Source organism: Macrobrachium rosenbergii, chromosome 20, assembly GCF_040412425.1.
Source record: "Macrobrachium rosenbergii isolate ZJJX-2024 chromosome 20, ASM4041242v1, whole genome shotgun sequence".
Lineage (NCBI taxonomy): Eukaryota > Metazoa > Arthropoda > Malacostraca > Decapoda > Palaemonidae > Macrobrachium > Macrobrachium rosenbergii.
Window position 1 is genome coordinate 17,330,835 of NC_089760.1, and position 27,856 is coordinate 17,358,690.

The following is a 27,856-nucleotide window of genomic DNA, read 5'->3' on the forward strand; positions in this document are numbered from 1 at the left end:
AGTAATTCCTAATGTAAAGGACCGAGGGTTTGTATATCGTGTCGGAACAAATAATGATTGGAAGACCTGTTGAATGTCAATCAAGGTATCTTTTTGGGAGTGGGAGCCGACCCTGAGTTCTTGATACCTGCGGTTGTGGGGCAGCTTCGACTGCTGAATCGTCTGGCAGTTTTGCCAAGCAGATGACATCCTAGTGCTGCCCTTGGGATGTCCTCAGCTACGTTTTGGGATGCCGATCACTTCATCCGAGGCCTTGTTTCATGGAGGAATTCTGGGACGCCTGCCGGTTTCCTCCCAAGTTCCACTGTCCATTAGGAAGGCTGGCTTTAATCTGTCGACAGATATCCAGTCTTCCGGCCCATGGATGTTGACGAGGTAGGCAATGGATGTTGACAAGGTAGGCCTTGGATGTTCTACTGACGACTCGGTACAGTCCTCTGTATGGCCTGGTCAAGGGTGGGCGGTGGGCATCGTTCCTCATGAAGACGTGTACAAGTATTCAGGCGTTCTGGGCTGAAGTTATGGGTCCTGTCCTGCGAAAGTCTTTCGGCAGGGCACGAACTTCTTTGCAATTTCTCTTAGCCTTGGAAGGGGCGTATCTGGGTCGTCCGGCTCCAGGGGAGACTTCTCCAGGTACGGCCAGTGTTTCGCTGTAGGCTTTCTCTGCGGGAGATTCGTCGCTATTTGCCCTTGGTGCAGTGCGGAGACCCACCAGGACCCAGGGCAACTGCGCCTTCCAATTTTCGTCAGTGCAACATGCCACCAGAGCTGCTTTCAATGAACAGTGCGTTCTTCCACCTACCATTGGCCGGAGGGTTGTATGCCGTTGTACTGTGGAGTGTTGTCCCCATCAGGCGTGCCAGGGAGACCCAGAGTTCTGATAAGAATGCTGGGCCCCTGTCTGTAGTTATGTCTTCCAGCACACCGAAACGGCTTATCCAACTTGATAGTAAGGCTTCCGTGCAGGTGCTTGTTGATGCTTCTACCATTGGGTTGCTTCCGGCCATCTTGTGGAACAGTCTATGATTGTGGTCTGTCAGGATGGTGAAAGGGCTGCTGTCCAAGAGGTACCTGAAGTGCCGCACAACTTGGTAGAATTGCCAGCAGTTCCCTATCAAATGCACTGTAGCGGGTCTCCAGCGGTTTTAACTTGCGGCTAAAAAAGGCAAGTGGGCGGGGGGAACCGTCTACTATCTGCTCCAGCACAGCTCCGCAGGCGACGTCTGTTCGAACGCCTTCTGCTGCGGGGCTTCCCAAGTCAGTGCTTTCGGCTTCCCCTTCAATACTCCAGTTAGGGGATACATGATGTGGGCGATGTCCAGCACGAAACGTCGGTAGTAGTTGACCATGCCGAGGAACTCCTGCAGGGACTTGATGGTTTTTGGTGCTGGAAGCTCCTTCACTGCATTCACCTTGGAGGCCAGGGGGCGGACATCTACCGGAGAGACCTCGTGTCCCAGGAAGTATGCCTTCTCCACTCCGAAGGTACAATTGTCAAACCTGACGACCAAACCATTCTCCAGGGGCTGGGTCATCAGGTCGAGGGCACGTTGGGCTCTCTCTGGGACAGGCATGGAGTATGTGTCGATGAGTTTCTCTTGTAGGTCTCTGTACTTGACTTTGCCCGGCTGCAAGTCCAACCGGGGTGATTTTGTTGGAAGACCTCCTCTGGCAGTGTTGTCATGGTGACGTCCGCTTCGGTTTCCTCGTCCATGATTTTTGCTACCCGGAAATGGGCGTCTGCCTGCAGGAAGCAGGATGCGGTATTTGCCGCGAGAATGGTGGGAGTTTTATCCCCTGGCTTATTGCTGCCTTTGAAGGCGAGAGGGGGATGCAGAGGATCTGTGTCCTCAGAGCGACTTTCTACCTTAGTGTCTGACATTTTGCCTCAGACCAAAACACGAAATAAGCGCCGTATTCGGTCCGTTAATGGTGTTTAGGGCTCGTCAGAAGTCAAAACTATACGCCGTGTGGTTCCGTTAATGACTTCTGAATACGGTTGACATGAATCGTAAATGGCAGGGCCAAACCGTTCGAGAACGCCAGAAAGTACCTGAAGAAGGTACGCTGTAATTAGTTTGTTAATGGCATGGGTGTTCTCTAAGGAAGGAGCTTTCAGAGGCCTAGACTTTGTCACCATATGGTTCCGTTAAGGCTCTCTGAAGGTAAAGCGGCATAGTGAGTCCGCTAATGGCAAAGCCAAAACCTCTTTGTTTATCGTCACTCCAGGGTCACCAGTTGTGAGGTCAAAGAGACAGAACTGGATAAGGACTGATTTATTTACCTGGGCAAAGGTATACATAGCAGCGTGCGGACGGAAACGAAGTGCCCGACCTTCAGTTGCCATGACCCGTATGCCGAGCGAGAGCAATTTGTGTTTGTTAACAGTCAATCAAATAGCAATAATACGAGACATAATGTAATCAAATAGCAATAATAAGAGACATAATATACTGTACATACACTGATAAAATAGATACAGTATTGGCGAAAAGGCCAGGAAATTCTACGTACAAATATATACATGAGATTCTCGCTGCGTTGACAGATGTGATACATGATCGTGATTAATGGGAAAAGAAGATGTCTTGACATCTTTACAGTATAAAAATTAAAAAAAAGTTAGGAATTCCTTACCTAATTTCAGTGATTTTCAAAACTGTTACAGCTGTAAGCTAGGTTGTGGGAGATGGAGATGTGCATGTGTAGGGAACCTGCAATGATAAGGATAAAATTTGTACAGGGTATGTGTACAGTACTACTGTACTGTTCTGTATCAGTTCAGGTATTTCATAGACCTTTGTTCAATAGTACAAAAATATATAAAAATAAATGAATTCCTTATCTAATTTCAGAGATTTTTAAAGATGTAGGCTAGGATGAGGGAGCTCCAGTAAAAGTGCTGGGCAGTCTGGACTGATATAGAATAAAGTACTGCCGTAACTACAGTAATGTATAAATACTACTGTACATTTTAGAAAATGCATATAATTTACAACATTAAAAACAGTTAAGAATTCCTTACCTTTAGTGATTTGAAAGATGTAGGCTACATGGGGAGGTGTACAGTTACAGCAGAGGTCAGGGTAAAGGTGCTTGTCAATCTGGAATGATAATTTACATAATGATAAAAATTAGAATAAAGTATTACTGTACATTATAAATATAGTGTAGTATTTTATAACAATGAAAAGACAACATTTAAACTTGGCAGTGGATCAAAAGCTACAATCGTCGATGAGAAGACACCATGGCTTCGAGGACTCAAGCTTTTGCCCTCGACGTGTAAATTTGTAGGACCAGGTGTGTAAAATTATCTCACTTATTCAGAGGTAAGATTCCAAATGCAGAACTTAGAATAGGAAATAATACCCTTGTTGAGGACGTATTAGTCATGTCAAAACAGCCCCATAATCTTCTCTCCAAGATGGCAGTAGAGGAATTAGGACTGTTAACACCTGGACCCGAAGTTTACAATGTTGGAAACGCGCCTAACTTTCAAGAGGATTTTCCAAAACTTTTCAAAGGCCTAGGGATGATGAAAACAAAGTACATGATAGCTTTGCGTGATGACGCAACTTCCCTTTGCCTTTATAACCCCAGAAGAGTCCCCCATCCGCTACTCCCAAAAGTAAAGGCGAAACTACAAATGATGGTCCAGCAGAACGTCATAACGCCCGTAACCAAGCCAACTGGGTGGTGCTCAGGAATGGTTAATGCAGTGAAGCGTAGTGGGGACATGAGAATTTGTGTGGATCTTACGCCGTTGAACAACGTGGTTAAAAGGGAAATACACCTGATGGCCAGTGTTGACAAAAACCTCACCAAGCTACAAGGAAGCAAAGTCTTACAAAACTGGATGCTAATTCTGGATTCTGGCAGATACCCCTCGATAAAGAATCAAGACTCTTGACAACATTCATAATCCCATTTGGACGGTACTGTTTCAACCGTCTTCCTTTCGGGATTAGCTCAGCACCTGAAATTTTCCCAAGGACAATGTCAATTATTCTAGAGGGACTGGAAGAGTTGTCTGTCACATGGATGACATTCTCATCCACGGCCCTTCACAGGATGGCCACGACAAGCGTGTCAGAAAGGTTCTACAACGATTGCAGGATGAGGGAATTACGTTAAACGACAAGCGTGAATTCCCTAAGGAGCAGATTAAATTCCTAGGATACATCATCTCTAGAAATGGAATAAAGGCAGACCCACAGAAAACAAAGGCTATCAAAAAATTTCCAAGAACGACTTATGTTAAAGAATTGCAACGGTTTAACGGTATGGTAAACTAACAAGCCAAGTTCCTACCAGACCTCGCCAGTATCAACAAGCCGCTGAGGCAACTCCTAAAGAAAAGTCAACACTGGTTCTGGGACCAGCCTCAAGAGGCAGCTTTCCAGGCAATAATAAACAGGCTCATGTCTACAGATGTACTAGCACACTACGATCCTAACAAAAAGGAGCACAATTGCTGCTGATGCCTGCTGCGACGGATTAGGAGCCGTTCTTCTAAAACTTGACGATTCCGGTAATCGACGACCGATTGCCTACGCTTCAAGAGCACTAAGCAAGACCAAGCAGAGATACGCAGTTATCGAAAAAGAAGCTTTAGCAGTCACATGGGCCTGCGAGAAGTTTAAGGATTATGTATTAGGTACAGTGTCAATAAACAGTCCTAGTAGCAACGATGTTTCAGTTAACCAAATAATTCAGCAACATCCAAGAGAAAATACAAGTAAATCTACAAACCAGTTCGTCAATAGAAAACCGAGCACAGACAACTCTCTAACAATCTTCTACCGAAACTGGCGACAAGTAGACTGATCTGCTACGGGTGTTTGTACTTACCATTCCCTTGGTGGGCGTGGGTGAAGTAGATGGATAGAAACAGATAATCACAGAAAACCAAGTGGTCTAATATTTTGTTTCAATCTGTTGAACTACCACTGGCGTGGAAGTAAAAGTTATATAATGGAGAGGTAAGGTTCATTTCAAAAATACATTTTACATAAGATTCTTAAAATAACATGCTGAAAGAGCCCATTCTACAGCACAACATGAATGACACAATATATAGCATAATTCAGGGTAAGGAAACACTATAAATAAAGAAAAAATTTATCAAATTATAAGTAAAACAAATGAAATATCATCCGATACCAACTGATAAGACAGTCACTGCCCAAAAATACATAACTGGTGAAAAAACCATGGTGGGGTATTGGTAAACACAGGTAGGCTACCTGCCTGCTGAACTGTATGTTGTTTATGAGAGAGAAAAAGAAGGGGTTTGCTTTCTTTTTTTCAAAGTTTATTTATACAGTATATTTTATTACAAATATGGGAAAATAAGACAGATAATTACCTTTTGCATAAAGTTTTCAGTTTGACGCGTGATGATTATTGCTCATAAGCATACTGAATTTTTATGGTTATGTGGTGTTGACAAGGTAGGTAGAGTATAAGGGTACAGAGTTGTTGTTCTACACCAGAAGAGTTTTTTACTTGACCTTATCCAGATTTTGCCCCTATCTAACAGGGTCTTGGCTGTATTAATCCGGATAATTGAGAGATTACTTTTCAGCTCTCTCATTTGTCCACTTACACAATGTCTACATCATTTTTTCATCAAATGCTGGCAACAGAAATGGCGTTTCCCCCACGACAGGGTTCAGCCTTGAAAATTATCTTCAAAGCAAGGCTTAGCACTAGGCTGTCAGTCTTGAAAACAAGTAGGAACAATTGTCCATCCACTCTCCACCCCTTTGCCTTGATGTTATTATCACTAATTTCAATAAATTTGATATCAAATGATAATTAACTTTCATAACCATCTGCACTAGGCAAATAATCGTCACTGGAATATCCACTGCCATTCATTATGGATGGTGAATTCAAAAAATCACATGAGAATGGCAGGAAAACAATAAAGAGATGAAAAATGTTTATTGAATGCTATGCTTGTACAGTGCTGGGCCTCAAGATATGCCATCTCTATGTTCATGTGCAAACTTGCTGAAGGGCAGGGCATCGGATGTGGGTGAGGCTAAGTATGTCATCAGGGTATTCCAGAATACAGGTATTCTGTATTCTGGAATACCTGTTATTTCTTCAACTCTGAGTGTTTTAAATGAAACTTGACATTCCAGAAATGTCATGGGACGCAAGTACTGGACCTATTATGTCATGTGTACGTGACAATCTCCTGGAGGTTAAATTATCGGGAAGAACAGCACTATAATGTTTGTAATTTGTTAGTTAATTCAAAGGTACCTACTAGGATGGCTTTCACCTTTCATCTGTGGCAGTTCATTTTGTTCATGAACCACTGGTTAACTTTCCTCGGTCTGACACCCAACGGCTTTCAGCATCTACAGAATATTGAGACCAGTCTGAAGAACTCAATCCTACTGTCAGTTCTGATTCAAATTAACCCTTAAGGGACGGCATAATTTATCAATGTGCAGCACCCCAGACCGGGGAAACTTTGAGGTTGGCAAAAAAAAAAAAATCACATCAATGGAAAGAGAATGACATGTATATTCACACTGTATAAATGAAAAAATTCTAAAAAATTTTCCCTACCTTCTGCAAGTTGAAAATGACTATTTACAACCCCTTGTGGAGCCTCATTTACAAGACAATTGTAAATTTTACTAACTTATATATATTTTTTCTAATAAATAAGTTTTTTGGATTTTGTAAAATTATTATTACTGCTCACACAATATCAAAACAGATAATAAAAGCAGTAACAAATTTTTTGCATATTTGTTGTAAAATATTCACGTAAGTTTACAAGAAGGAAGATTCAGTAACCTTTTTTTTTACTTTTACATGCTTTTTCTAATATTTCTTTGCAATTTTCTTTGTAAAATTACATTTACAACCGACATACTATCGTAAAAGACAAAAACAAAAAAACAACAGCAACCCCTTCGTATATTTACAAGCAAATTTACAAAAAGACTCGTGAGAGAGAGGGATGCAGTACCTTCCCCCCTGAAGTCATAAGCATTACTGATACTGGCCTAACTCTCACGTCTGTATAAAAGTTGCCATTAGTGAATTTATAGCATATAGAAGTATTGGCACCTTTGTTTCGAATCATTATTACCATAACAGTGGTGCGTAATTCTGCTTCACACTGAAGCGCAATCCGTCCACCTCCTCAAACCTGTTTTACTTCACACTGAAGCTCAATCCATCCACTAGGGTAAGAACCTTCCACATTACAACTTATATTTTTCTTGGATAAAACTCATCAAAACAAAACTTTCTTCTCAGTAATGACCTTCAAATCCAGAGAAAATAATTAATCAAATTACACTTATAAGGTAACAAGTACCCCCATAGCTAACACGGCAAAATTGTAACCAGTAAACACCCCTAGGTTACGTCACGTTGGTATTTTCAGGTTCTTTTAACCCTGTCATTTCCTACCATTTTTGAATCATTTTGTCATGCAAAATGGCTAACTGGAACCTCAAATGGCTGGCTGGAGTTTTCAGTTACCACTAACAGTCTTTGCAGTCTAACTCACGTTAAGTGTAGTCTAGGTGAGGTTAGGTGGGTGCCCAATGGGGGGGCAGGACACAGCCTCTAAAGTAAGGATGAGGCACCCTAGGGTAGCGGGTCTAGGTCTTGTTAAATATCCAGCATCCTTGTTCAGGTTAGTAGAACTACAGGGTAGCTCCGTGTTGCCGACAGCACTGTAACCTGACTTTTTCTACAGTTTTTTGGTTGCTAATTATGAATTTACCTTTCATTTTTGGCGGGGTTTCCATACGCGATCTTCACAAGACAGAGCACGGGTATGTCTGTTTTGAACAGTTCATATCCCGTCCAGCAAGTGCAATAACTTGTTAATACATGGGTACCCAACCGCCGCCCCGGGCCAGTACTAAACACGGCGAAGGGACATTCCATTTGGCCGACAACAAACAGATGCACTGCCAGTATCAGAACCCTTAAAAGTGTAGAAAAAACCAGTTGAAAAGGTAAAAACAGGCACGGAGCTAATATATAGAATTACCGTTTAGGTTAAGCGAGGGTACAGGAAATGGTGCGTTGTGTTTTTCCCCATCCAAAAACCCTGCTTTCCCTGGGGTCCCCTAAATTGTAAGATATACGGGCGGGGTCCACTACCTCTATAACTGAATGCTAGAAATGTTCAAGGCAAAAATTAAAGCATAAGAAAATTATAATTTCAGTGCAATATGGAAAAATGGTTTAAAGAAAATTTTGCCAGCTTCAATAGCCTACATACCTGAGAAAATTTCATTTTTGTATTTTCCTCCACCTAAAAACCCACAATTTTGCAGGATGTAAAGAAGGGGCCCAGTGTCTCTAGGCTAAACCTAGTAATTTGCTACCCAAATGAATGTCAGAAACGGTCAAAACACACTTAAAACATATGAAAATCATATTTTAAACTTGAGAATACAATTATCCAATGGTTCAAAGTAAAACTTTACTCACAAACAAAGGGTACTACACCAAATCTGGAAAACAAGAGGCAAGGGTATAAAGCGTAGATACAAAAAACTAAATTTGCTCCGAAACGAGGGCCAAGGAGCTCAGAAAGCGTCGATGCAAAGGCTAAGGGGTGCCTCGAACTTACCTGAATTTACCAACCCTTGTCACACAATTGCCAGTATATTCTACAAAGTTTTATAATTAAAACAAAACCATTTTAACGTGTCAAAAAAGGGTGAATGTCCAGAAGAACTCCGCATGCATAAAATACCAAAATTAAAAGTAAAATGTAATATTTTTCATATTTAAAGCGTTTTAGACCACTTCTTATGATGAGGAAACACCCACAATTTTGCCATATTAGCTATGGAGGGGTTGGGGACAGGTATTGTCTAACCTTATAAGTAAAAATCGAAAATCATTCGATGGGGAACTAGTTTTTCTGAGAAACATTACACTCTTTCTGAGAAACATTACAGTAAAAAACCTCATTTTCGAACCAACTCCCTACTGGATGTAAACAAACGACTTAGAAAATTTTCGAGGATGCCGATTAGATAATCATTAATATCTCGGATACGGTGAATCTCCTCAAAAAGTTTTCAGAGACAAAGTTTTATTATTTTATATTGTGAAAATTATAGTGTGACCTATTTTCTTAATCTCACCGTTGTTCTGGACATTGACCCAAAAAAGACTTACTTATCCACGGTCGGTGAAATTTCCTAGGACAGACTTGTAATTATCTTCACCGACAACTTCCATTCCATGTAACTACTAAGAATATCATTGTCAAAGAAAACGGATATGTAGGATGTAGCAAATAAATGAGTATCATCGCTAACTGAAAGAATGGTTCTCTCTGACCAACACTGAGTGGCCATGCAATTATAGCAAAAAATGAGGTATGGATCATTCTTAACCCTATCAGATTAGAGGTTACTTTCCTGTGGCGCATTAATTACTTGTAAAAGTTTTCCTTAACTTGAAGCGTATAGCAAAAAATCAAGGCAAAACTTTCGTGAAAAAAGAACCTAACTGGACCAGAGAGATAAATAGCAAATAAATTTAATGAATTATTTTACTTTAAAAGTCACCCCATCAAGTCAGACCCTATCCTTTTACGTTGTTTTCCTAATATAAAACAAAGAAAAAATTAAAATTAAGACAAAACAATATGAAAAAGTACGAATTTTACTTCAGTGTCACTATAACCTTAACTGTCATATGCCCACACGTTCTTAGTGCACAGAAATGGTTTAAATGGTCTTTGTTCATAACTTCATACATACTTCGTCCTTTATTGTACTACGCAAGGTCTAGACCTTGGTACTACGTATCTTGGATCAGCCCCTTGCTAATCGTGTCGGGAACTGGATCTTCTTTTAGCTGGTTAGTTTACAGGACGTTACCTATCTGCCTTGAAGTTCAGATGATGGCGGGATGCAGATCTCCTGGCGTTTCTTGACATCCAAGGGAAAGTTGTAATCTTGGCTTCCAAGTGGCATTCTTTAAGTCAAAGCATCGTGGTGCCTATCTTTTGAACAAACTTGTTTGTCAGGAAAGCAATTTCGACGAAAGCCTCAAATGGTGACCTCTTGGAGAGATTAAAGTAAATGAGTGGTATCTGATGACATATACATATACTGTATATATATGTATATATATATATATATATATATATATATATATATATATATATATATATATATATATATGTGTGTGTGTGTGTGTGTGTGTGTGTGTGTGTGTGTGTTGTGTGTGTGTGTGTGTGAACTCTTGGTATAGGCTTAAAATTTTTAATCAATCAGCATATCTTGCTGTAAGCATCATTATCTTACATCTGATTTCTATTTTGATTAATGTATATAACTTAAGCAATAGAATATTTAACTTTAAAATCCAGTACAAAGATGATAGCTAGGATTGTCAAAGCGACCTTGGGGTCAACAGCCAGCAACGGCTACATCATCTGCTCACCGTTCCCCGTCCCTGAACTTCTAAAAGTTTCTGTAAGGCTATCTTTTTCTTTTTAACCTTGTAATGTGTTCTGGGAGATCACTGACAACTAAGTCATTAGACACCACTAATTTACACTAATCTCTCCAAGAGGTCACCGTTTGAGGCTTCCGCCGAAATTGTTTTCCTGACAAAACAAGTTTGTTCAAAGGATAGGCACCATGACAAAGTGACTGAAAGAATGCCTCTTGGAGGTCTAACATACCAAAGAGTTTTACCTAATTTCCCCACCCATATATATATATATATATATATATATATATATATATATATATATATATATATATATATATATATATATATATATATACATATGGGTAGAGAAATTAGTGAAACTTGTTGGTATGTTAGAGGCAGACTGCTCAGGAAAACCTCAGGTACAGAAGTACTTAGGTTCAAATTTCTTTTCTACATGTGTGGATCAGTTGGTAGCGCTCTTGCCTTTCATTTGAAGGACCTGTTAGTCAGAAATTTTCATATATATATATATATATATATATATATATATATATATATATATATATATATGCATGTATGTATGTATTATGGATGTGTGTCTTTGTGTATTCATTGTTTTATGAAAAACAGAAGGAAACTGAAAAGACTAGATTGCTAAGCTCTTTACCCTCAAAAAGATGGAAATGAAAGTGGAATACCGAGAACGCACCTCGGTATCCTAACTCCTTCGTTCGTGACTCAAGATGACTTAGGATACTTTATGTTTAACTCTTTCTATACAAATAAGGATTGGGTTTACACGTACCTATAGTTTTTCAGTTCCCTTCCTCTGTTTCTTTCACCTTGGCCATCTGCTTCTTAACGATGCAATTTTATATTTAAATTCCACCAACATGCAAAAATGAAAGGCGAATTGAATGAAAAAAATTAACATGTTATGGTTCATGTAATTTTTCTTCTTCTTCTTCTTCTTCTTCTTCTTCTTCTTCTTCTTCTTCTTCTTCTTCTTCTTCTTCTTAAATCCCATAATGAAGATTTTCTTGGCAAGCTTTACAATTAAATAGTTTGGAGCAAAAAGCTTATTTTTTTTTTTTTGCATTTGAAGTGAACGTTACAAAAGCGAACGATGGAAAAATTAATTGAGGCAAAATATAAGGCTACGTAAGAGTACGTTTCAAATTAAGATAGACCACAAGTGTTTTTTAGTCAGCGATTCACCGGGTTAGTAAATAGCAAATCCTTGCATATTCGATACAATTCACACATGCTACTCAGCTTTTTAAATGCGCAAAACGGAAAAGATAATTGCTGTTTATCTTTAGGAACCATATGGCCGTAAACCAACGCAAATAACTTGGTACATTTAAAAGAACCAGAAGCCGTGTCAACAAAATGGAATTAAAACGTTTTTTTATTTTTCTTTTTAGGTTGACTGGAAGTAGTTATTTATTACCGTTGCTTATCATACATTTTTAAACGCATGGAATTTAGTTCTCTCTTACTGTAAGACAGTTACGAAAAAATAAAGTATGGAAATGTCACTTTTACACAGAAGCGAAAACAACACAGATTTGCTTGAGCAAATAACAAGATTAGAAGGAAAATAAGGACATGGATCCTTCGGTAAAAAAAAGGACACCAGATGCGTAGTAATCTTTTTTAGTAATGGTAGTTAGGTTTATTGCATTACAAGGCTTAGGTTGTAAAAATTGATTTGTGGGTGTAAAGCTTTGCTACCAAAATCTGGCTAAGCTTGGGCAGCCAGTCATGAAGCCAACACCCGCTGGTCACGGATTTACTTATCACTAATATTCCATCCACAATGCCCGGTCAAAAAAGGTCGTCAGTTTCTTATGTGGATTTCGTTGGCGGACACTAGGACGAGGCTGCATCTGTCTTCCGTTAATGAGGGAAGGACTGACTTGAGGACACCTGTGTCGACCAGGAACTTGCTGGCGGGGATGTGGTCGGTTATGTAGAACCTGGAGTGGGTGTTTATTGGGTTGGGGTAGCCACGTTTACTTTCTTGGGTGACCGGCTTACTCGTTTTTTCATTTGCAGCGGGGGTACAGTTCTTGGTGGCTTTTCCAAAACTTATGATAATATACAAAGCTGATGGTTGGGTACGGGCGCCATTCCTGTCATGGACGGTAAGGGCACCTCTGTACAGCGCTGGCTTAGTTTTCCTCATCTCGATCTTGGTCATCTTTTGCTTTTCAAATGGTGTGTGCGGTATGTTGCAAGACCTTGGAGGCTTCCAGCAACTGCCTTTAAAGCTCCGCAAGCTATGCTGTCAAAATTTGGCTCAGTCGGTAGCTTTACCAGCCAGTCAAGAAAATAGACCCTCTTTGATCACAGATTTATCTGTCACTATTTTTCGTACTCAATAACTGGTCAAAATTGGTTATTTTCTGAGAATGCATCAACCTTATTCTGGGCTCCTTTTCACTGATTACCTCTTGGAGCATCCGATAGACCAGGAACATTGTCACCCTTGCAAATAATGAACTCAGTACGACCTTGGATATTACCAACCTAGTATGCCATCAGCATCCCAAAAGATTAACAAGGAGAACGGATGTTGAACGGTTGTTTTATGTATGTATGTATGTATGTATGTATGTATGTATGTATGTATGTATGTATGTATGTATGTATGTACGTATGTATGTATGTATATATATATATATATATATATATATATATATATATATATATATATATAGTGTGTATATGTGTGTCGAACACTCATTTGATATTTTACTCCTGCAACTAAGATGCCGCCATGTGTAAAAGTCTTTAAAAATTTGTTAAATAAAATTGGTCTATAAAAAAATTTTTTGTTGTAACAACTGTTGTTTTTGTGTTACTATCTGTACATTCTTTTGCTCCAGCCTAGTAAGCAGTCATCATTAAAAAAAAAAACACTCATTTGTAACGTAAAGTTCAACTTATAACATTTTTTTTTGCCAGCTCCGTTAGACAGTTCCAGTCACCAGAGACAGCCAGTCACTGAGTCACGTGCTTGTACGTCACGTGCATCACATAACATTAATTATAGGTCACATATCTGACCGACCAACATGTAAGCACACTATCGCCTGCCCGGCATATCAAAAACAAATTAGATTCTGGGAGTAAATCAGCTGACCCCATGATTCCTATGTGAATTTTTACTTTGCATGCTCACGGCAACTGCTGCCTTCCACATATCTAGGCTCCAGTGTTGATGGTCGTTGCTCTGTAAAAGGGACAATAACAACCATCCGGTCCGGGCCGAGGCGACCAGGTTGTATAGGCCTACACACCGTGAGCCGTATGCTCGATGGTTCCATCCAAAGGAGTATCTATAATCAATAGCTTTGATCTCACGTTATAGAGTCTGCCGGTTACAGGTATTTTGTTATCACTGTCAATGGAATACCTACTCTTAAATTCACCTTATAAATGCTTATATCTTATGATGTAGATACATTCTCAAATCCATCTTTTATACAAGCTAAAGTTAAAGCGAAAATTAAAGGGAGATTTTTATTACTTTGGGGTACGTACGTACTAGGTATAAAATAGGTAAGATTTTAAGACAAGCTTATGTCAAACATCTATGCCAATCGTTCGCACAGGGACACTTAATGCTGGACCAAAAGTAGAAAATGTTACAACGTAATTATAAGAATGAAATTGTGAAAAGATGACTTAATAGAATATCTGACAGTTGGGAAATCTAAAATTCTGTTACCACTGAGAGCTTTAGATTTAGCTTCTTCATTTGTTTGTTCTGGAATTTGTGATATGGTCATGTTTAATCGAACACATTTTCACACTCGGCAACCAATTTGTAGAATCACATTTATTCTGAAGAACATGGCACGCAAATTATACGAAAATTCCCATTCATATAAGTCGTGTGTTTGCTAGAAAAATTAGCATAAGCAGTTCAGCTGATGAAGAAAAAATTGTCAAAAAGGGGGGATAAAAATATTGAACCCCAATGGGGAATTAGTCCTCATCAAAACCTTTCTATTGAAAGGGGTACTTATCCATGACTCAGCAAGTACTATCAAAAACACCTGAAATATGTGTACTTTCTGTAGACTGCCAGGTGTTTTCTGAATGTGTAATTCACCGTTCTGGAGACTATAAATCCAGAGATAAGTCTCTCGTTGATTAGTGCAGCCATGGCCACCCTTCAGATCCTCCTGATGTACTTGTGTTTGGTGACGATGGGAGCAGGTCTCAGTTGGGCCTCTGCTCAACACCTCAACTCAACGCATCCATTCATAAGTAAGGATCAAGAGAACTGTCATTCCCGATATACGAAAGAAAGGTGAAAGCATCCTGTTCGTTTTCTTTTAGCAATGTATAAATGCAGCTTTCTATTTTATTTCCTAGTTCAGCCTCGGGTGAAATATGACAAGTCATGCAGGTGTGGACAGAAGGAAGAATCCAGGATCGTAGGAGGTAATGATGCTGAGATCAACGAATGGCCATGGCAAGCTGCTCTCATGAAAGGGTCCGATCAGTTCTGTGGTGGCTCTCTCATCAATGACAGATACATCCTTACCGCAGCTCACTGCACAGAAGTAAGATCAGCCGTGCTTAATGGATATCTATCTGAATATATAATTTCACAAATTCAACCATTTTTCAAATAAAGGCAAAATGGTTTAAGGAGACCTCTCCTCGTTCTCTAGGGGTTAAGGCCCAGAGATCTGACAGTACGCCTGGCTGAACATCGGCTTAGTACTTCCGGGGAAACATCACTCGTTACTCGCAGCGTGACGAAAATTATTGAACATCCGAGGTATATTCCTGGAGACGAAATCAATGACATTGCTCTCCTCAAATTATCGTCTAGTGTAAAGGTAATGTAGCTTGTTTTTTTTTTTTTTTTTACATGAAAAGAACTTTCCAAATCTTAATTTCCCACGATTTTTTAGAATGTCTTGGATGCAACTAAGAATGATTAGGTGTACGAACTAAATGAAGAACTATAGTAAGCATAAATCTTGGAAAATATCCACAGCAATTTTCCATGGAATTTCATATTTTCATTTAAATTCCTCCCATCATTGTATTGATTTATACATAACCGAATAAGTAAAAAGAAACTGAAGACACCGATTGCACCTACTGAAATTAAGCATAGTGAATATTTTGGTATGAACACAAAGTATTTTAAGCTGGTCATACACGTACGCGACTGTCACCGGGTTTGCCCTGCCGAGACTAGCGCGCGCGCCTCCGGTCCTTTCGAACCCTCCGTAAAACGGCGTTGGTGAATGTTTCGCGGCACGGTGACTGGTAACAATAATTATTTGAATAACAGCGGACGAAGATTCAAAGGATTCTTCTAGAAATCATGCTAGCGTTCACGTTTCTGGGTAACTAATAAGTAGGACCTTTTTATATTCTAAATAACATATTTATCTCTTAATTTCCTTCAAAAGACAAAAATGCAATTTTAAACGTTTTCATCTAGTGTAGCCTCACGAAAAAGATCTTTGTGACTTTGTCATATACAGGTATATGATTGCGTCAAAATTGCCAGTTTGCCTCCATGTTTCTTAAATCAAAGTTTTTAGTTACATGTTCAAAACCAACTGAATTCATGTAGAATCGGGGTAAATCAAGACAGAAGAATAAGAAGAGGGAAGGGGAGAGTAATAGTTTCGGTTATTTTTTTCCCTAAGAAATCAGCAACAGAACCCATTTTAGATACAACACTGCCATAACAATTATTCATTTAGAGTGCGTTACTGTATGAATTCAGAGTATATGATTTTTTTTTTTTTTCATATTTTACAAATGGCGAGATAAAAGGAAAACCAAGCATTTCTGTGAAGTACGAAACCAAGGTGGATCTGAAATCTCTCATGTGTTTTTTCTTCTTTTTATTTTTGTTTTTATTATTTATTTATTTATTTATTTATTTATTTATTTATTTATTTATTTTTGCAATGGCAGGTGAGCAGCACAGTACTGCCAGTATGCGTGCCGCCCCGATCGCCACTCTATACAAACAAAGAGGCAACCGTCACTGGCTGGGGATACACAAGTGACGGAGGAAAGCCTTCCAATACCCTGAAGGAAGTCACAGTAAAGGTAAGCCGCGATAGAAGCCATTAGTCTTCAGTTAATTTCCTGAAAGGACGTTTTTAAAGTTATTAATGGTACTGGTGTAGTGGGAGTCTGTCATATTACGGCAGATCACGCAGACTGTCTCGTGGAAGGAAATATATTTAGGCGTCAGTGTAAATGTTACCTAAGTCGAGTTCAGATGAGTTTAGATGATGGCTAAAAACTGTTATATGTCTTCGGGTTGGCTGATTTCGCTGGTTTAGCAACAGGTTCATGTTGTGCGTAAGGCTGAATTCCCATAAAATAAGACTCCTGAATAAAACTGTAAATAAAAATACAGATAAAGCCATTCAAAAGATAATTGCTTTCGTCATCTGTCTTAATAGCAGTTTTGAAATTGATCACAAAACCAATCAATTTTAAAAATCTTCATTCTCTAAATCTTTTTCTTTTCACCAATTTTCTTTGTGATTGATTGATTGTAAGTTTCAGGATCATTAGCATAAAAATAATGAAACTTTTACACTACATTGCAAAAGCAAGCCTCTGTAGAGCAATCTTAGTTGTTAATGTCAGTCATTTCAGGGCTCAACCTGAAATTTAACACCGTCAGTGGAAAAACCTCGTTTCTGTGAGATAATTTGTGAGATTATTTACCAAAAGGAACCCGACAGTTATTTTAGAATTTGTCTCCCAAGCGTCATTTACTTTTTTTTTCTAGATGATTTCTTACTCCTTTTTTTTTTCTAGATGATTTCTTACTCTTATTTCACCGCCTTTTTAGCCATCGTTTCATAATTATTTTTTTAGGGGAAAAATTTCCCAAGTGTTTTCCAACATTTCTTTTTAACATTAAATATTTATATTACCTTTGACTGAAATAAGAAATTATTATAATGTTTTATTTGTTTCTTTAGGTTATGTCAAATAATATTTGTAGGCGCCATTCCTACGGCAGCGCTATCAAGAATACAATGTTATGTGCTGGCGCCAGTGGAAAGGACTCTTGCCAAGGAGATTCGGGTGGACCATTGGTCTTCAGGGATGCGGGTGGAAATTATGACCAGGTTAGTTCAAATCTCAAGTCAGAACAGTAAGTAACATTTCCCTGTGCATGGCTCATTCAAAAAGCTATCAACCTCAATGTAGGAGGTAGAAAGTTCCTGTGCTATTTTCAAAATCTCCCCCAAGCATTTCTACCCTGCTGCAAAAAAGAGGGTTGAATCACTAGCCTTCAGATAATCTTCCACAGCCATAGTTGATCATTTCAGTCATTGCCACCTGCGCAGAGTGGACTGGGCCATTGCCTTGAGCACTAACACGCCACTCTGAGCTTTCATCTGCCTTTTGTCTTCGTCCCTGTCTTCATTTGTTGAAATTCTGATGTGTAATATTCCCGGTTATTGGTTTTTCCCTTGTCAAAGTAGTTAATCACATAACTCCAAAACACCAAGCTCATCACCTTGCTAGTATACACCACCTGCTCTTATTTATTTGGAAAATAAAAAACCGTTGTCTTTTGATTGCTTGCTTTGACTTTTGGAACCTCAACTTGAGAATTGGACCCATGTGTCATTCTGGGTTATTAATTTCTTGTAGATATTGCCTGGATCAGCCTAGAAACGAGTAAAAAGGTTCCTGGAAGTTTTCACTCTGGTCATCCCCTTCTCTGGTGTCAAAAATCGTGGTACATATCTTGAAAAATGCGTGCTTAGCTCCAACATGCCAGTTAAAGTAGTGTGTGCACTTGCAGCACCGATGCCCTTAGTCCAAAATCATCCGACGAATGACATCCCTTGTTCGTTAGTCGTTGTTTTCGGACTTACGGGCAAGAGTTCGTCTTCTGCCCTGTTCCCTCCAAATATGAGAAAGCTGCTCAGTTCTCAATGGTGGAATAAGAAGGCTGAACACTTTACGACTGACCCTTATAGGTTTGTAATACGTCCGAATAAGGGTCACACATAGGAAGGTTTTGTAAGTCCTTGCTTGGTGTAAAATAAGTTCAACAAGTCTAATGCTGACAGTGGGTGAATGTTGTTGACATATGAATAAATTGCTAAACAAAAAAATCTTGGAAATGTAATTCACTGTTCATTACCTTCTGGCCTTGCCATCTCCAGGGCTTTGTCTTTTAACTAAGGTCTTTTACTACTCTTGATAATTGGTAAAAATCATCAAGAAATGTGTTTACATGATTTGTCTAAGAGAAATGGACCCTTTTAGCTGTAGATCTGTTGTTGTTCATTTATTCTTCTATTACAAGATCGGAGTTGTGAGCTGGGGTTACGGATGCGCCGAAGAAAGATACCCAGGCGTCTATACCCGAGTAAACAAGTACCTCGACTGGATCAAAGCCAACACGGCTGATGGAATATACTGCAAAGGAGCTGTTCTCTAAGCAACGGAGCAGTTGCAGGATCAGGTTTAATGTAAACAACCATCGAAACATACTGCACTCCTAAATCAGGATATCTCAAAATATATGTAAAAAAAAAGCAGAACTTCAGCAACATTTTGTGCTTTTGGAAACTCTGATTAATAAAAAACTAGTCTCCATTTTTAATCTATTTATTATTTAAACTGCCTATTTCTTGATTGTTCTGAATGTCTGAGAGACTGAGAAAAAGCAAATGCTGAAGTCAGCGAAGATAGAAGAATGGAGTTTCATTAAAACAGATAGAGAGGAATCGACAAAAACAAAAATATATTTGTATTTCAGTCTGAATGCTATTTTTTAACTGAAATTTATTTTATTGAATTTAAGGTTTCAACAAACAACTTAACTGCAATAAAGGTTAAAAGAGTGTAAGCTTGCATAAGTGTCAGTATGCATGAATGATGTATTCTTTCATATAGGCTTACACAGTTATGCAAGGAGAGAGAGAGATAGAAATTTATCTTATGAATATCTGATGAATGATATCATCCCACGGGGGAAAGGATTACCTCATCGAGGCCCTCCTGCTTTGATAGTAAACACTTTTGACAGGGCAACGAGCACTATGTCGATAGCTCTTCTGCCTTGCATTCTTCAGTCTCTTAGGCTAAATAATCCTCTAGTAAGTAAAGAACAGAAAGAATTTCGTAACTAAAAGTTATTACATTGGGGCTTTCAACTGAAATATTAGGACTTTCCACTTCCAAAAACACTGAAGATTGATAAATAACTTTTTCAAACAACATTTGAATAATATATATATATATATATATATATATATATATATATATATATATATATATATATATATATATATGTGTGTGTGCGTGTGTGTATGTATGTGTGTAGAAAGACTGAAATATTAGGAATTTCCACTTCCAAAAACACTGAAGATCGATAAATAACTTTTTCAAACAACAGTTGAATAATTGATATTATGTATATATATATATATATATATATATATATATATATATATATATATATATATATATATATATATATATGTATGTATATATTGTGTGTGCGTGTGTGTATGCATGTGTGTATAGATAAGAAGCAAGAATTAGAAAAATCCCTCAATGAATTTTAACTATGTGGCGATACGCTATCTGGTGCTTAGAGATAATGTCCAGGAATAATGCTGCCTCAGCATTGTTGACAAAATGTTATCTGGAGTGGTTATCCGTCGATGAGGGCAAGAAGGACCTTTTTGTAGTCACCATGTGTTTCACCCTGAAAGAGAAAGTGAAATAAAAGGAAATAGCATTTACTAAATAATTGAACAAAAATAGCACTTACTAGTAAGTGAAAATAGCATTTACTAAGTAAATGAAAATAGCAATTGCAAAATAAATGAGAACAGCTAAAAGAGAAAGTGAAATGAAAGGAAATAGCATTTACTAAGTAACTGAAAAAAAATAGCACTTACTAGTAAATGAAAATAGCAATTGCAAAATAAATGAGAACGGCATTTACTAAATAAATGAAAATAGCAATTTAGAAATAAATGAAAATAGTAAATACGAAATAAATGAAAACACCAATAACTAAATAAATGAAAACAGCGTTTACTAAGTAAATGAAGATAGCAATTACTAAATACATGAGAACAGCATTTACTAAATAAATGAAAATAGCAATCTGGAAATAAATGAAAAAAGTAAGTATGAAATAAATGAAAATACCAATAACTAAATAAATGAAAATAGCATTTACTGTGTAAATGAAGATAGCAATTACAAAATACATGAAAACATCATTTACGAAATAAATGAAAACAGCAATTCAGGAATAAATAAAAACAGTAAATACGAAACATATGAAAATACCAATAACTAAATAAGTGAAAATACCATTTACTAAGTAAATGAAGATAGCAGTTACTAAATGCATGAAAACATCATTTACTAAATAAATGAAAATAGCATTTTCGAAATAAATGAAAATAGTTACGATATAAATGAAGATGCCAGTTACAAAATAAATGAAAATAGTAATTACGGAATAAATGAAAGTAGCAATTACGGAATAAATGAAAGTGGCAATTACGAATGTTTCAAAAATAGTAAATGCGTACTTACTGCCAGGCATTGTAGCCTACTATGTGTTCTATTTTGTATGAACATAATTTATAAATAGCAATATTATAATAGAAATGTACTTGATGTATATTGCCTCAATGCAGATACACACACAAGGATTTTATATATATGTATACATACATAAATTATATGTGTATATATATACATGTATAAAGTATATATATACATACATAAATTATATGTGTATATATACATGTATAAAGTATACTCTCGTATAAACGCAAAAATATTTAAGCCATAAATATCGCTTGATATAGAATTCACTATAATTTCGGAATAACTTACGCCCAAAGAGAATTATATGGTGCAAGTGTTTCTTCCCCACCCTTTCCCAAGAGGTAACCGAGTACTAGGACCTTTCCCTGAAGAAAGCGGGACGCCATATCTTACAAACAAACCATAGAATTTTCTTGAAAATGATCTCATTATGTTTCCCACACCCAAATTACTGTCGTGTTGGAATTATAATCTAATTCTAACTTAACCCAACCTAACCTAACCAAAACCGGGGCCAGTGCAATACTGGCATGCATCTCAGGAATTTGCACCCCGGCCAGGATTCGAACCTGGGCCTTTGGTTTCGGAACAACGATAAACAATCGTTTTCGACTACTCAGCTATGATTGTTTCTACATCAACGAACCAGGTTCGAATCCTGGGCGGGGCAGAAGCACTTCTCAGTTATAATTCCCTATGGTTATTCCCTTCGGGTGTAAGCTATTCCCTTGGTGAAATCGATATTAAACGATAATTATGGCTTAATATTTGTGAATATAAAAAGTCATGTGCATATAAGTGACAAAAATCACACACACACACACACACACACACATATATATATATATATATATATATATATATATATACAAACACACACATATATGTATATATATATATATATATATATATATATATATATATATATATATATATATATATATATATATATATACATACTATATATATCACTGTACCTAGGGCTTTACCTGGGCAGGCTAACTTCTTCGCATGCAAGCGTGTTTCCCCAGCTTCCCCGACTCAGCAATTAGGTCACTGCTGAGTCGGGAAGTTGAAAACACGCTGGCATGCGACGCGGTTAACCTGCCCAGAAAAAGCCTTAGGTACAGTGGTACTTAGGTTCCATATATATATATATATATATATATATATATATATATATATATATATATATATATATATATATATATATATATATATATATATATATATATATATATATATATATATATATATATATATATGTGTGTGTGTGTGTGTGTGTGTGTGTGTGTGTGTGTGTGTGTGTCTATGTGTTCCAGTACCTGTATATGAGCATGAAAGTAGCAAGAAAACTGTGCATGCAATTTGCGATTATGCATGACTGTTTGGTATAATCTAACGTATCCTAAACGACGAGCACAACCAAGATTATGCCAAGGGGTGTATGAATAAACTAAATCAAAGCTCCTCTCGCGTCCGTCTCACCTTGATAGCCTTTTCGAGGGTCTTTCCGTAGATGTCTATGAACTCGGTCTTAATGGTCTTCGTGTCCACTTCGCACCTGGACACGATCAGGCGAGTCAGGGCTCGGTCGCGCGTCCCCACTCCTTTCATAGTGGCGTGTAGTTCGCGCGCGAAGAAGTTCGCTGGATTCTGGATGCTCGAGTCTCGAGGTGTTGGAAAAGGGAAGGAATTGAGATACGTCGAGAATAATTGGTGATGCAGAAAATCTATCCCAAGTGTTTTATATCCTCTACATTACTGTAACGTGGCGCAGAATTCATGATTCACGTGGGATAGGACTACAGAACTTTTATTACTAGTTTATAATGTTGCATTATGCTGATCTACGATGACAGTTCAGGATCAGGACAATTAATTATTCATATCAAGAAACTAGATATTCGATTTTTCTAAACATCTAGATTGGTTAGTCAGGAAGAATTCTACAATCTAGAAAAATACTCTTGCTAATAATAATAATAATAATAATAATAATAATAATAATAATAATAATAATAATAATAATAATAATAATAGTTATGAAATATCAACCATCATCATAGGTGAACTGAGACCTTAAGCAGCCGGTATCGCTACATTGGCAACACTATCTGCTTCAAGCCTGTCATTACTCGTCTTTATCTTTTTGTAACGCCTTTGATTTAATAAGTTATGGTAAAATAATGCAATTAAGACCCAATATTTTCTAGCAGGATATTAATCAGCAAGAATAATTGAGAGGGACAAGACTCAAACCTTGGATATCAAATGAGACCTGGGATACAAATATGACGGACATAAGCAAAATAATAATAATAATAATAATAATAATAATAATAATAATAATAATAATAATAATAATAAAATAAATAAATAAATAAATAAAATAATAATAATAATAATGAAATAAAATAAATAAATAAATGAATAATATTCCAACCGGTATTTCAATTATCTTTGCCATCTTTAGGAACTCGTAACCTTAAAGATAGTTAGATTAATGTCATAATTATTCAGGACAGTTAATCAGAAGGTCATGCGATACCTACCGGTAAAATTTCATGACGATATGATGGAAATTGAGATGGAATAATAAACAGTAACGTTCACTGTGTCGAAATGAAGGGACAGATACTAATCATCCACAGGAACGGACAAGATACTCTGCAGACACTTACAGACAGCCAACATGGCTTCCATGAAATCGCCGGATAGTTCGCTCCTGAGATCCGTCTCCAAAGAACTGCCTGCCAACTTCTGGTATTCTACGAATACGCACCGCAGCGTGCTATAAGAATACGTGGTCAGAATACGTCTGAGTTTGTCTTCATCTGTGCCTAACTTGCCTTTCCCTGTAGAATTTAAGAGCAAAATTTTCTGTCAGACGTTAATTAACTTTTGCTGAGAGTTTGTTGATAGATTTTTTGGAATCGATTCGTTTTTTGTTTGACTCTGCATTTTTTTTTTTTTAGATAAAGGGGGTTGTAACAACCTGGAAATGAAAATTTACTTTTTGATAACGTCTGTGTTTATTTCGTAACGAAACTAAATAAGCGAGGAAGAATTGGAAGATTTTTCTCGAGCAGAATGAAAGCATTCGCGGTGGGTGGTATTTTGAAAATTTGTTAAATATTACAGTACTATCAGCTCGACAGTTTCTTCACCGCTATCTCATCAATTGCATATTGCCTTACCACCATTCCAAATAATTCTAAACAACATCGTATTCAACAAGGTAATATAGATACCAAAGTTACCTGTCTCCTCAATATCTGTCCAAACTGGTAATAGAAGTTGCCGTGAAAGAAGAACCACGGAGTTGTTGGGGCGGGGTGGGGGAGGGTGTTGGCTAAGAAATGATAAAAAACAACCTCCTGGCGGGCTTAAATACAATGAGCATTTGAACACTCTCGACTGGATTGAAATGGTGCATAACAGAATTACAAGGAGAGGTTTGGCGAGGAGTATCTGTCCAAAGAAGCACTCAAATGATTATATACCTTCATCAAACAGTTCCTTGGCAAGTTCAGAGGCCAGCTCTGGTCGACACTCGTCCTCCTCCCTGTCACAGGACACAAGGTCCTCCAAGAGCTTCTTAAAGTCTCCAGATGTCTCCTCTTTGACTGCTTTCTCCAAGGATTTCCCATTTTGTTCCTCATAAGCCGCTTTGATGGCCCTATGGGATATAATTGGAAATTATAATGAAATCTCTGTCTCTCTATCTCACACAATCATATACACACACACATACAAATACACACACACATATACAAACACACACATATGTATATATGTGTGTGTGTTTGTGTGTGCGTGTACGTATTAATGTAAGTGTGTGTATTATGTGCCAGGCATGTTTTAAAAATCACTGACTAATGATTAAAAAAATGAATTAATAAAGGATTACAAGATCTCTCTTCTATAGTGTAACCATCATTTGAATATGAAACAGAAAGTGAACAGGGGTGATTTTCGGAATGTGAAATCGCAAAAGAACGGAGTAGTTGATGTAGATACAACAAAAAGAAGAATATAAGAGTATTTTTGAAAAGGGACTAAAAGCAGAAAAAGTTGCCGGAAACTGTAAGAAGAAATAATACATTTGATACTTTATATGTCAAAATGAGTAATGCTGTTGAAGTATATGATTCAAATATATTAGGAAGATATGTGCTTCCTGCAGGCTAAATTTTAACATACTCTCATTTTTATAAGAACGCTCTCTCTCTGAAAAACTTACTTTATGCTCTTATTGTCGTTTGTGCATAGAATTTCTATGAGAACCCTCTCGTTAGTGCCTTTGCCCTTCATTGCCCGGTGCAGTTCGTGGGCGAGGTATTCGGGCAGGGGCGTCATTAAAGCCAAGACAACGTCCTCGAATTTTCCATGGAGATGATGCTTAAGGTCCTTGACTAAATCCTTCAACAAGAATACAATGATGAAAGGGAACGTTCTTAACACTAACAACGATTTCCGTACATAAATGCATCACGTGCATACATATGCTAATATGGAACTATGACCATTAGGAGGCATAAATCTTTACTTTTTAATAATATTGAAATCTTCATGGTTATTAAAACAACAGGCAGAAAATGTAATATAAGTACAATCGTTACTGTTAAAAATGAGTAGCTTTTGCTGTTTAAATGTGAAACCTTACCTTGTCGTATGCAAGGCGATACTGCCTCAGAATTTCCTGTCTCTGCAAAGATGTTCTCTTCGTTAAAATTTCGATGATAGCATCCTCATTAGTACCAAGAATCTTCATCGACTTCTTCAGGTTTTCTGCGTCTACTGTGGGTTCGAAAGGAACCATAGGCTTCACCGTTGCTGCAGCCTGTAAGTGATATTATGCACACACCTTTAGGTATTGACATGGCTAATAAATTATAGAAAGGTTCACATTAGAAAGAGACCTGCCATTCAGATACCTCTTTCACTCTTTATCTAGTAATTTCAAATTATATTCTTTTTCTTCCTCCCAACAACCCGGAACTATGATCTTTTCCGCTAGCCTGTTGTCCTTTATTCTTTGTGTGCACACTCCTTTGTTTCACTTTCCTGACCATATAAACTTATATATATATATATATATATATATATATATATATATATATATATATATATATATATATATATGCGTGTGTGTATGCAAATAGACAAAGTACCTCAAGCCTAGTTTGAATATTGGAATGCGAGTCACAACAGCAGAAGGTATTTGCAGTCAAACTGATTTATGAAAACTATCACAATCGACTGTGTATTCACTTTAAAAAAATGCAATGTTGTAAGCTACAGTCCTCCGCAAATCACTCACGATTCGTTACACCTTTGAAACTGAAGCCTCCTTTATACTTACCATTCTTGTTGAGGTTGAATTTACAGTACTGCACCTGTGAAACACAACTTGCCACTGGAGTAGACATTAATCCTCGCGAGTATATATGTCTGAGTTATCTCGCGTTGCTAAACCCTTATCATCCGTTCATGAAATCTTAATTAAATATTGCTTAATTACAACCTGACAACTGGTGTTTGGGGTTCCGACGTGGGAAACCACCAGCTAGATAACAATGCCTCTAATCCAATAAACTTTCATACACGACCAAATGATTCTTATCTAGGCCGATAATGTCACACTCGTGTGATAACGTCACGTTGAAAATATATGAAAGCTGGTTCTTGGAACCGAATTCGTCATCATAATGGTTATCTCTTGTGTTTGTATTGCTATACAAATGATTAAAGACAGAGTTATTCAGTTAGGCTGCATGAGGAGCTACAGCGCGTAATTGTTGTGGCTTTAATTTTGTTTGCTTGTTAGATAAATATAGAGATAAATTACGCAAATAACAAAATGATGGCCTCTTTTATCATGTTTTATAATACAATAATCTACACACAGTATGTATGCATATGTGTAATTAGCCATTTCAAACATTTATCGCTACGTAATCTTCGGTGCGCTGTCATGAAACTGAATGTTGAACTGATGTAAAATACAAGTGGTGGGAGACGTCAGAATAAGAACGGGTTTTATCCGTAGTTCCGTTCCCACTGCTAAATAGTTTAAAAATAGTATTTGGTTAAGATGTTATAGTATTTTTTTCACGTTATCTATACATAATCCATTTTCCTTCATTTTTAATGTTCATTCACTTGCTTCGTTAATAAAGTTGAATCAAAGGGATACTGACTATTTCAGAAACTGGCTCTTTAAGATGGAGGAGTGAGTGCTTCCGTCTGATAAGAAGCCTCATGACTCCCGCTGGGCTACTGCTTCCCTAAGCAATTCCAAGATCGTTTTGTAAAGTGACGTTTCTTCCTTCTCATTTCAAGCTTTGAATTTCTCGCCGTTTCCCATTATACCTGATTTCTATGGACTTCCATATTCCACAAAGCAAGAGGATCAGTCACCTCCATCGAGGTTACGCCTCACTTTTCCCCCTTTGCAGTTTGCCTCCATAAGGCTTGGGTTAGATAATAACTTTCGTTTTATCTGTCCCCTTTTGTTTACTTGAAATGGATCTATGTCCTATTTTCTCATAAATTCTTCTTCGTCATCTAAAAGTCCTCTTAACATCATTTACATTTCTCTTGTTGGTTTGCCATCAGGCAAGTCCATTAACCTCATTTAGTCTTCCATCTTGGAATGATTTACCATCACAGGAGGAGGAAATACTCACCCACCCTTTGCATCTGTGTAAACCAAGCTGCCATCTTAAAAAAAAGATGAATCCACTACAAGAGACCGACTTCTTTTGCT

General features: G+C 37.5%; 2 protein-coding genes and 1 long non-coding RNA gene across 3 annotated transcripts in view; 1 reads left to right on the plus strand and 2 right to left on the minus strand.

Moving 5' to 3' along the window:
* LOC136849089 (uncharacterized) overlaps positions 1-9,276 on the minus strand; it is a 38,849-nt gene extending 29,573 nt beyond the window's left edge. The window contains exons 1-3 of the long non-coding RNA XR_010856233.1: positions 9,187-9,276; positions 3,026-3,104; positions 2,638-2,714 (exon numbers count right to left, since the gene is read on the minus strand). This is a non-coding gene — a long non-coding RNA (uncharacterized lncRNA). The remainder of the gene's footprint in view (positions 1-2,637; positions 2,715-3,025; positions 3,105-9,186) is intronic.
* A 5,311-nt stretch (positions 9,277-14,587) lies between these two features.
* LOC136849091 (trypsin-1-like) lies at positions 14,588-19,105 on the plus strand. The gene is made up of 6 exons (XM_067122033.1): positions 14,588-14,745; positions 14,854-15,044; positions 15,156-15,326; positions 16,429-16,566; positions 17,460-17,609; positions 18,806-19,105. Exons 1-6 carry the CDS (start codon positions 14,640-14,642, stop codon positions 18,938-18,940), a joined length of 891 nt encoding a protein of 296 aa, XP_066978134.1. The 5' UTR covers positions 14,588-14,639; the 3' UTR covers positions 18,941-19,105.
* On the minus strand, positions 19,095-26,607 carry LOC136849090 (annexin B9-like). The gene is made up of 7 exons (XM_067122032.1): positions 26,450-26,607; positions 25,751-25,927; positions 25,328-25,506; positions 24,588-24,763; positions 23,766-23,939; positions 22,570-22,751; positions 19,095-20,215 (listed from the first exon to the last, which is right to left on the minus strand). The coding sequence occupies exons 1-7, from the start codon at positions 26,450-26,452 to the stop codon at positions 20,162-20,164; spliced, it is 945 nt and encodes a 314-aa protein (XP_066978133.1). The 5' UTR covers positions 26,453-26,607; the 3' UTR covers positions 19,095-20,161.
* Between the last annotated feature and the right edge of the window lie 1,249 nt (positions 26,608-27,856).